This window comes from Carassius auratus, chromosome 16, assembly GCF_003368295.1.
Source record: "Carassius auratus strain Wakin chromosome 16, ASM336829v1, whole genome shotgun sequence".
Taxonomy (NCBI): domain Eukaryota; kingdom Metazoa; phylum Chordata; class Actinopteri; order Cypriniformes; family Cyprinidae; genus Carassius; species Carassius auratus.
The window spans coordinates 9,736,919-9,748,030 of NC_039258.1; the positions used below are offsets into that span (position 1 = coordinate 9,736,919).

The 11,112-nt window shown below is 36.6% G+C and overlaps 1 protein-coding gene across 3 annotated transcripts; it reads right to left on the reverse strand.

The window, feature by feature from the left end:
* Positions 1-2,813: 2,813 nt before the first annotated feature.
* mlf2 (myeloid leukemia factor 2) lies at positions 2,814-10,394 on the reverse strand. 3 transcript variants are annotated; one of them, XM_026283917.1, is made up of 9 exons: positions 10,170-10,394; positions 9,604-9,695; positions 9,361-9,469; positions 8,636-8,677; positions 8,467-8,520; positions 5,423-5,551; positions 3,775-3,934; positions 3,439-3,656; positions 2,814-3,336 (listed from the first exon to the last, which is right to left on the reverse strand). In XM_026283917.1, the coding sequence occupies exons 2-8, from the start codon at positions 9,645-9,647 to the stop codon at positions 3,442-3,444; spliced, it is 753 nt and encodes a 250-aa protein (XP_026139702.1). In that variant the 5' UTR covers positions 9,648-9,695; positions 10,170-10,394; the 3' UTR covers positions 2,814-3,336; positions 3,439-3,441. The 3 variants fall into 3 exon arrangements, with proteins under 3 accessions (XP_026139702.1, XP_026139701.1, XP_026139700.1); XM_026283916.1 differs by having other exon boundaries at positions 9,604-9,828; XM_026283915.1 differs by having other exon boundaries at positions 9,604-10,394.
* Between the last annotated feature and the right edge of the window lie 718 nt (positions 10,395-11,112).

Here is an 11,112-nt window from a genome sequence, read left to right on the forward strand (position 1 = left end):
AGCCTGAGACTGGCTGCAGAGCTACTTTGCATTGATTTACTGTTGCAGGTGTTTAACAGGGAGCGGCGTTCTCTTACGGTTTGGAATTCGTTACAGCACATCACACGATCAGCATTCAGTAAATAACCCGTAAACCTGCGACTTAAAGGAACACACGTTTATATTCGTATTAGGCAATAGGCATATGCATGTTAAGAAATCTGTAGCAATTTTTATTATCTGTGGTTGCAATAGTAGTGGTTTGATACAGATTAAAATAGCCTATTTATTAATGCTTTTTTGTCTGTTCAACCTATTAACAATTAGTCTATGCTATAATTTAGTAATTGGTCTATAAACGGAATTGCTGTTTAAAAGAGTTTGAAAATAAACTTGATATTTTTTTCTGTTTTACAGTTATATCTGAAGCATAATGCAATTTCTCTCCGCTAAAAATAGATTCAAGGAACCCAAAGCAAAGTGAATGATTCGCTCATTAATTTATAAAGACAGCAACTTGTCGCCATCTACTGGCTCAATTAGGTAATCCATTGAAAGAGTCACAAAAAAAAAAAAAAAAAAAGATATATCAACCACTAATGCACAGACTGATATTTTGTGTGAAACTGGCAAATACAGACAATCAGAGTGATACAAAATAAAGAAAACACTCAGGGTTACTGAAGTGTTGCTTGGCTAACCAAAAAAATGTGAGAACTGTAAGTACGGAATTAAATTAAAATTAAATTTGAATTAAGTATTCTATAACGTTTTCGATTTTAACTTATAACACAATTTCTCTCATTAGGAGAGATGTAGTATGTGTGCCTTATGGTTTCAAGATCAGATACACTATTTAAACATTCTCACTTTACATCTTGCACAGCAGTTTCAATAGACTTTTTATAGCCACCTCTCTTGTCTTTAGAGCTGATCATACTGTCCTTCAGCTGCAGGCACTCATGAGTTTTCTACTGTGGGAAAGTCAGTTTTCACAAAGGAGAGTTCAAAAAAAGAAAAAAAAGACGATGAATAAGTAATGAATTGGGGAAAGACTAGCAAAGAAATAAACTGCTCAAATAGATCTAGAGAAGTATAGGCTACATATTGCTTAAGATCAGTGTCATGAAAGAAAAATTACATCACCTCATCCCATCCTGAAGGACCTACATACATTTTGTTAGATTTTTTGCAGTGTGCATCACAGATGCATTTTGTGTGTTGCGCCAAGTACAGTATGAACCAATCGGTTAAGTGCTGTACCTTGTCTTCAGGGTGTTGCCAGTTCCAACAGGCACACCACACTAAACATGGCAAATAATAAAATCTGATAAATTACAGTATTTGTACCATAGATTTCAGTACAATATCAATTTACTATAATAATAAAGTATATTTACCATAATTTGTACTATACATGTAAATATATAAAATATACATAATAGCAGATCTCTCTCTCTCTGTCATTATATATATATATATATATATATATATACACACATACATATATATATACACACATACATTATATATATATATATATATATATATATATATATATATATATATATATATATATATATATATATATATATATATATATATATATATATATATATATATATATATATATATATATATAAGCTAGTGCAAATACCATGTGGCTAAAATTACCAGAGCTTGTTGCTGAGCAAATTGGGTCTAGCATAAAAACAAGTTAAGTCAAATGATTTACAATGAACAAACGATGGTTTAGGCTAAAAAGAACAATAGGGTTAACTGCTATTAACACACATCTGTTTGTACAGACAACAACAGAAGGATACATGATAAACTAACAAAGACTTTATGTAGAAAATAAGAAAAAAAGTAACAGAAAAATGGTGAAGAGTGAAAAGTGTAGGGAAGGTAAGAAAAAAAAAAAGGTAAAAAGAAGAAGAAAATAACTTATTAACAGTAGAATACTATCTGGCCATGTATTACAGTGATTTTTCCACGGTTAAGCGTGTTCTTGCTAAAAACTGATTGGCAGTGCTCTGCAAAAATGCATTTGATTCCAGACAAAATGTGTATAAATGTATGTATACAAACATAAAAATCCCACAGTGTACTCATAAAAGGAGTCTATGGGGAAATCGTAAGAAAAATAAACATTAAAACACACATACACAAAATTTTAGCATGAGACATTTGTTAACAGAAATTAATCCCACAAGCATTTTTATTACCATGGAAAGCCAATAAATACGAGACCACACAATGCGCACAAAGAATTGAACTATTATAATAAAAACATGCCTTTTAAACCATTCAAAATGCATTTCCTCATGAAGTGCATTACTGTGAAAACAATTTTTGTTCACATTGCAAACTATTACCGAACTTAAAATGCTTTCTATTTTAATATATTTTAAAGTGTAACGTATTCCTTTGATGGCAAAGCTGAATTCTGAGTAGCCATTATTCCATCCAGCACCACATGATCCTTTAGAAATCATTCTTATATGCTGATTTAGTGCTCAAGCAACATTTCTTTTTGTTACCAATATAAAAAAAAACAGTTAGGCAGCTTAATATTCAAAAAGAAAAGCTTTTGTAGTATTGTAAATGTCTTTACTGTCACTTTTGATAAATTTTTTCATCTTAGCTAGATAAAAGTTAATTCATTTATCTTTCTTAAATGGTTTAATACACATGTATGTCATTTTCACGAAATAAACTTTTGGAAAAAAAAAAAAAAAAAAAAAAAAAAAATAATAAAAAAAAACGGCAGCAGTGGCGTCACTAACCATATTGTGGACTATCAAGGCATAGATATAGCACGGCACAGCCAATGATGTAACAAGGTCTTTTTTTATTAGTTAATAAGTTTAATTAGTCAGCATTGTACAGTTAAACCCACAGATACCCTAGTGTCAACACAAACATATATGGACTTTATGGTGAGTGCGTATGTGTGTGTGTGTGTGCACGCGAATATATGTGTAGTGTATCATTAAATATTTGGATATTGAAATATTGGAAGCATGAGAATTCATTTAAATACAAAGATGTCTGTGTGTATGTATATATCACAAGGTTGAAGAGCTGTCTGAATTATGATGAATGCTGGTGTGTATGCTTTGGGAGTAGTAACGTGGTATGAAGTTCACAGGCCAGGCCGAATTCAACAACAGAGATGCAGTCTAAAAAATTCAGCCTGTGTCATGATACTTCATGCCAGCACGCATCCCTGTAAGGAGCTGACTACACATATTGAGACAGTTCAGATCTATCAAACATTTGACCCCTCAGTTATAATTTTCTTCTTCTATATCCCTCACTTCTCTCTTCACAGCATCAGCTAGATAACTTCACCTGCAAACAGATACACAATGTGTAAAAAAAAAAAAAAAAAGCCTGAGTATAACGTACAAATTCAAAGAGACCAGTTTCATTCGGGCCGTGTGAGATTCGTACCTCTCACCAGTCGTAGCGCGGGCGGGAGTGAGGAGGGTGGTGGCGTGGTGACTCGTGGCGAGGCGAGGGAGAAGAGGAGGAGCTCGGAGGCGCTGTCAGGGCCAACTGCTGTCCAACCCCGGCACTCCGCTCACGCCCATAGTCTAAACTACGGGCATTAGGAGGGCGGTACCGGCCCAGCTCTCTCCTCCACTCGTCATCAAACGCAGCTGCCTCACCTGAAAGAGTGATTTTTACAATAGTGAATAAGAGAATTACTTCACAATGGTCCAAGATGACATTTAAGGAGTTGCCTGCAGTTACAAAGGAAAAAAGAAAAAGAGGGATTATGCTCACTCTCTTCCAGGTTGAAGAAGTCCTGTCTCTCTTCACGGTCTCCTGTGAGACGGTTCCTTGAGCGTTCCATCACGTGACCTCTTTCACCAATGTGATGCCCTATAGCCATTCGCTCCAGGCCACTTGCACTGTCCCGCATTGTCTGACGGGTCTCTCTGATCTAAACAAAAACACACATACTCAATTTAAAAAAAAAACAATTAAGGGCGACTAAACTGTTTTGACACTTCTGTGTGTGGTACTTAATGAATAATAATAAAAAAAAAATCTGTTTACAATTTCATCCAGTTTAACCAGACTATCAGTGTAATTTTTTACACTTCTGTTGCCAAATGCTGGGATTACTGCAATAATAAAAATAAATTATGGATAACGGTGATGGTTAGGGATGCACAGAAATGAAAAGTTGAAACCGAACAAAATGAAACATTGGCCCGAATACCGAACGTGACTTTCACAATTGCATAAATTAAATAGCCAAAATTTAATTTTTACCGTAAAAAAAAAAAAAAAAAAAAAAAGTGTTACAATTTAAAAGGATTTACTTAATAATGATTTTTTTTTTACTTCAGTTAGTAAAATTATATTTCTTGGAAATTTTTGAGACTCCCCTTCTTGAATCAGGCATGCATTTTTTTATGTAATAATGTCATTTATAATAAATAAATGCAGCCTTGCGGAGCAGAAGATACTTTTTTTTTTAAACATTGTAAAATATTACGGATCCCAGTTTGAACACTCTGTGCGAATGTTATAATATATATAATTAATAGAGCTGTTATTGTTACTAGAGCTGTTATTACTATTATTGTCTTTAATTTATTTTACAGAGCTACAGTAAAGTGACAATACTAACAATTATGAACGTTGATGGAGTTCTTGCTTTTTCTCAACTTTTATTTTGGCAGAATCTGGCAGGAAGACATCCGTGTTTCTTTCTCTTGACAGCAGCACATTTATGAATGATTCTAATTACGAATTTGGGATGTATATGAATGTTTGTCATACGCATCACATTGTCACATGCCTTGTAAAAATACATAAAAGGTTACTGAGCAACTGACGAATAGCACTGTTTCAGTGCAGATTTTCCACGTGCTTTGAACTTTGAACCCTGGCGCTGCAAGCCCATCACCACTGTCAGAATACATGCAATTTGTGCGTATATTAGAAAACATAACATTCTGCAGTTTATTTACTAATTGTTTAAGGCCATTTCACAATTTAAATTATCATACAGTAACCAGCAACAATCATCCCTTCATCATCTCATCGCAGACATGAGATGCAGTACTAAACACTCTCTGGCTGTCGGTGCTTGTAATGATTTTGGTGTCTTTCTCTGACAAATGCCTCCACCCTGCCAGCATGTTTGCTGCATTAGTGCGCGCCTCTATTTGATCACGTCACGGCACTGTTTGCTACAAATTGGTCTGTCTTTTCACTTATTTGGTCGAACACTGGAAGAGCTTTTTTCCGACCTAATAATTTCAGTTGCTGAAAATTCGGTGCATCCCTAATGATGGAAAATGTCATGGGTATGGCTATATATCCATTTGTGTGCCAGATATTCAAGACTGGGGCTCAAGAGTCAGTCACTGTCACATTCCCATTCATGTCTAGTGCTGTGTGTCCATGTGTCTCTTACACCCCCGGGAGCACTGCGATATTCACTGGTCTGCTGATAGACTTTAGGTGCTCCCGTGTCCGTGGAGGAGTACGAGATGACTGTGGAGGAGGAGAAGGTCTGGCAGTTTGGAGAACCAGACATTCGTTCCTACAGAGTAAAGAAACAGAAAAGTCTCATTAAACAGACTCTCTCTGATTAAAGACACATCTTTTGGCCAAGCATTCAAATAATGCATCTCATAATCTTTTACTACAGTTATATCTGATCAAATGCACATCATTATTCCTTCGCTTGGGTTGAACAAATAATTTATGCTTGGTTGAACCAGCAGTTACGCTAATTACATCTCTATTTGTTTCTCTGTTTCTCCCATGGAATTTACATCCCATGGTAAATATAGGAATTAAACAAGCTTCAGTCTGAAACCTGCCCTTACAAAGACCTGAGATGACCAAACACCTGAGAAGAGATGATGCAACCCCCTCAGAGGACCTCAGATGATGCCAACCCTGAAACAACATAAACTACCACATTTTGCTACAAGTTTGATTGCAACATATAATAATTAGAGTTGGGTCCGAGTCCACCTTTGTCGAGTACGAGTCAAGACCAAGTCCACAAACATCGAGTCCAAGTCCGAGTCCGAGTCCAAAAGGGGCCGAGTTGGACTCAAGTCCGAGTTCTTAAAGGCCGAGTCCGAGTCGAGTCCGCCCGAGTCCAGAAAGTAATTAAATTAAAAAAGATTATAAATTGGTATTGTACATTTTTACATTCTATTAATACTTTAACCTTTCAACCCATTAAACCAATGGCAATATAAAAATGTAATAAAAAAAATACCACTGTTACATCTAGTCATTGCCACTGAACATTTTTATTTTATGTCAACAGAATTAGTTTCCTATCAAAAAAGGTTTCAAAGGTTTTATTGTATTACAAGTGCATGAAAATACAAATGAACCTATTTTATTATTGTATCACACTATATTGTCCTCCAGTTAAAGCTGACATTTCAATTATTTAATGCCTCTCCCCCACATTTGACAGAGGTAAAGTGCAGCCAATGAGGAGATCCTTAATGATGGCATTATGAATTTCTTGTTGTCTTGGAGAACTTGCAACATAAAGTTGCACTGCTTGTTTGGTCAGTTCTGGTCTTGCAAATCCTGCAATGCTGAGCTGTGCAGCATCTGTTGGTTGCTGCTGCTGTCTCTGGTAGTCGGTTGCATCGGTTTTCGGATCACCAGTACACTGAACCGAAAACCGTTTCTTTCGGAGGCGTCCGATTTGAGAACCGATGAACTGATGATACTGCGCATGCGTGTAATTTTTCAAGTATTTTGTTAAACATCGGAAAGTGTGATAAAACTATAAATATATATATATATAGGCTATATATATATACTTTTTTTTTTTAAGATAGGGGCTACATGTTTCTAATCTGTATATTGTAGATTATGTATGGGCCAAAGGGGTTTTCAGGGAAGTTGGACAATAATTAAGACTCTAAAGACTCCATGTTTAATATGAATAAGGGATGATTTATGAAATATCTGTACTGTATTTATAGTTAATGATGACAGATTCACAAACTGAGTTTGTAGTAAACAGAACATGAACACGAGTAGAGCAGCTGATGATACTGAACTGCAGCACGTGCCGGTGTCCTGACATTTTATCCTACCCTGTCAGATTTTCCTACCCGGGTTTTGAGCGATTCTCGTTCTCGAGTCAAGAACCGGTTGTATCAGTTTTCAGATCATCAGTAAACTGAACCGAAAACCGTTTCTTTCGGACGCGTCCGATTCGAGAACCGAGGAGCTGATGATACTGCGCATTCGTGATTCAGCATGAAGAATGACTCACACAGCGCGTCTGAACCGAACTGATTCTTTTGGTGATTGATTCTGAACTGATTTTGTGCTAATGTAATGAGTGCGGGTAAACCGAGGGCTTGAATGAAGGGCAATCTGACGAAACGTAAGTTCATTTAATAACAAATACATCGCAATTGATTATGTATCCGGTGAACTGTTTTTTTTTCAACCGGTTTATTGAATCAAACCGTCCGAAAGAACCGGTTCGCGTAAAAGAATCGAGCTTCCCTTCACTAATCCACATTGATATCCAGTGAGTGGTGCGTGTGTTTCGTCTGCAAGCATGAGACTTCTGCCTGCCGGTGTGGTGCAGTAAAATGACAGAAGGGGAGACATTCATTAATTTATCATTTCAATTTTATGCTGGTTTTATTGTTACACATGACGTGGACTCGACTGTACTCGGAATATTTTCCGAGTCCAAAATGTTCAAGTCCGTGTCAAGTCCGAGTACAAATTCATCCGAGTGCGTGACAAGTCCGAGTTCATTCAAAATTGGACTCGAGTCCGGACTCGAGTCCGAGTCCAAGTTCGAGTACCCCAACTCTAATAATAATTGCTGTTAATAGTGTTCATCGTCTGTTTGATTGAGTCATTAACTCATTTTACAGTAGACTAAAAAATTAAAACCTCTCCAGCTCAAATATTTCCAGTGACTGGTTACATCTACATTTTTCAATTCGCCTAACTGAATTTATAAAACTAAATTCACACTATTTCAGTTTGGCCAATTGAAAAAATTAGATGTGATCAGTCAATAGCAAAATTTGAGTTGGAGAGGTCTGATTTTTTTTACAGTGTACATTTCTGCTATATGTACATCAGTTTGACAGTCACCACTGTATTGTAGAAGCATAATTTTCTGTAAAGCTGCTTTGCAACGATTTTTATTATGAAAAGCACTAGACAAATAAACTTGAATTGAATGTGAGTGTTATATTAGTCTATCTCAATAATTTTTGCAATAGTTTTCTCTCAAAATACAGAGAATTAAAATAGACTTTGATTAATTTTATGTGAAATCTAAAAGGTAGCAACTTCAAAGTCACAGTATGCACTTATTCTAGCTTAAAAGCTGTAAACGATAATACACCCTTACCATTAACAAATGGAATGTTCTTAAACTATAAACCGGAGTGTTTCAATAATTCTGATTTGTGGCTGTTCGGCCACTCTGAAACTCACCACGTTCTCCATCATCCCACCCATCATGCTGAACATGTCCATGAAACCTCCACCCTGAGAAAAAAAAAACACAGAAATCTTAAAATGCACTGACATAGAAAATGACGACGCTGCACCATTTCTGCCACTAATCAAAAAGTGAACTCAAGAGAAATTCAAGATGTCATACCATTCCCATCATGCCGAAGGGGGCCAAGGCTCCAGCTTGTGGCTACAAAGGGTAAAATATAGACACTTTAATCTTCAATACATTACCTTGAATTACTTACTTAACCTTTATGTTTGACTAAGACAGAATGTTCTTTTTCTCCAAAATGCTAATTAATGTCATCAAACTGGACTAAAAATTACTAATTTGGCTAAAAATTATCATTGATATTTTTTGCCCACTTTGTTACACTTGCCAGTCAAAAAAGACCAGCTTACAAACACTTCCTTATGAATTTCTTGTTATAAAACATTACTACTACATATTGGATTCAATATTTTTATAAAATTGTTTTCGGTCTATTACTATTACCACAGGTTTTGTATTTCTTTGCAGAACTGACTGATCGTATGTCTCATTGAGTTTAAGCACTTCAGTTTTTGAACTAATCATGCCAAAATTATCCACAAATAATGTTTTCATTTTCTGTCACTCAAACATAAGCTCAAGAGGCCTATGACCAATCAGTTCTAAAAACAAAAAAATAAAACATGTGCTAACTGAAAGAAAACGAGCCAATTAAAAATTAGGATTTGGTGGTAATACAGAATAATGAGAGATTTACTAGCAGTTTAAAAGGCAGATCATTTTTTAATCAGGAACAAGTTAGCTGAACACTTTTTGCACAGCACAGGGGTTAAAAATCAGCAAATCGAGCCCTGTGTAAAGCTCTAATGTGTACCTACCTGTATGCGTGTACGTGGATGCTGGATCTGAGGGGTGAAAGGAAACGGGTCCATCCCAAAAGACCCAAAGAGACTCCTCATCTGGTGTCTGTGTGCTGCGAACGGATCCCTGTCACAACATAACATGCACATCGTTTTACAGGCATAAAATGCACTTAAAATGTATTTTAAAGCCCTAATGGATTATGATGTTCACCTCAAACACTCAAATTAATTTCTCATTTTGATAGTACTAATACTCACATCATGTATGGGCTGTCATCCACATCATTCAAATAGCGAAACATTGTTGTTTCTTGGTTGGTTGAATTGCACCAGTTAATAAACTTCCGTCCCTTTAATCAAAATCCAACACAACAGCAGCTCAGGAGCTCGTAATCGGTCAACCAATCATCAAGTTCCCTTTGCCAGATATGCAGAACAGTCTCGACTGGTGAATTATACAACCCGGCCTGCGCGCTCTATTACCTAATCACAATACAAACCATCAATTTACCGAGCGAGATGGATAAAACACACCGATATGTTAAAGCAGCTCTGCAGAACATTTAAACCTAGGCGAATACCCTCGAATATTCCAGGCAGGTGCTAATCCATAACAGCCTGCGAGCTATTTCTGATTGTTAGCCTAACATAATAACATGCGTGCGGAAAGCATTTGTTTACAACCACGGTGGGCTTCGGACATACAAGTCAAGGTGAATTTTATCCAGCTGGCGAGAAAAACAGCAGCACGCAGAGCAGACGGACCGACGGAAATAACCGCCGCAGATGAGCACAGGAAGACAGTATGACAAAGGAAACAAAACCTTGAAGATCTTGGGCGAATATCTTGAGCTTCTAAGAGATTCACGCGGTTCTTTTGGAACACACTACATCAGAGTCGATGCCATGTCACGCGCTGTCACTAAAAAATAGAGTCCAGTGCAGAAGAGATGCTTTTGATAGGAAGATTACGCGCATTTAGTAAAACAGGCACAAAAGCCAAACGTCAACAGAAAAGAGAGATGGGAGGGGGAGGAAGAGGAGGGGAAGAGCGCTGCGCACATTCCGGTGAAGGAAGATAAAAGTTTAAGCGCGGCTCTCAAAATGACTGGTTTTGGCTCCGATCCCTTTATATTTAGGTCACCACTTGGTCATTTGAGGGTTATCTTATTGATTTTTTACGAGCATTATTAATGTGATTCTTAATCATAAAATCAAGTGGGTTGTACAATGCTTTGTAAATGTGAGGAATAACGAACTGTAAAATGTAGTTGACGTCTTCAGTGTTTAATTATTTTTTATATTATTAATATTATTTGGACTTCTTTTTTATTTTTCTGTCGCGCGCGCGCGTGTGTGTGTGGTAGAGCACGTAAAACACGTAGAAATGCGGTCCTAGAACTGCAGTCCTGAAACGGCAGCCTCGGGTTGTGCAGGAAGACACTGTTGGGGATGGTTTTGCAAAATTGTGTGCAAAATATAAAATAATAAAGCACCGATAGATAGATAGATAGATAGATAGATAGATAGATAGATAGATAGATAGATAGATAGATATACACACACATACATATTTAGGCAGGGGGCTTTTATCATGTTAAAATACTTTGTGTCCTTTGTTGCAGTGTTTGCAAAATAAGAGTTTATTGCCTGTCTTTTGTCGCGTCGCTAGAGGGCAGTACACATGACAAAGTAAATAAGCCACCTTTCCACTCGTTTCCGAATTCAGTCACGTGATGCATGTATATCATACTGACAAGCATTTTT

What these genes read in the sequence shown, in the direction of transcription:
- mlf2 (XM_026283917.1), bottom strand. Translation starts at nt 9,647, where the DNA reads ATGTTTCGCTATTTGAATGATGTGGATGACAGCCCATACATGAT. An exon ending in GATGACAGCCCATACATGAT is followed by an intron (nt 9,470 to 9,603) that starts GTGAGTATTAGT and finishes ATGTTGTGACAG; the next exon opens with GGATCCGTTCGCAGCACACA. An exon ending in CTTCTTCAACCTGGAAGAGA is followed by an intron (nt 3,657 to 3,774) that starts GTGAGCATAATC and finishes TCACTCTTTCAG; the next exon opens with GTGAGGCAGCTGCGTTTGAT.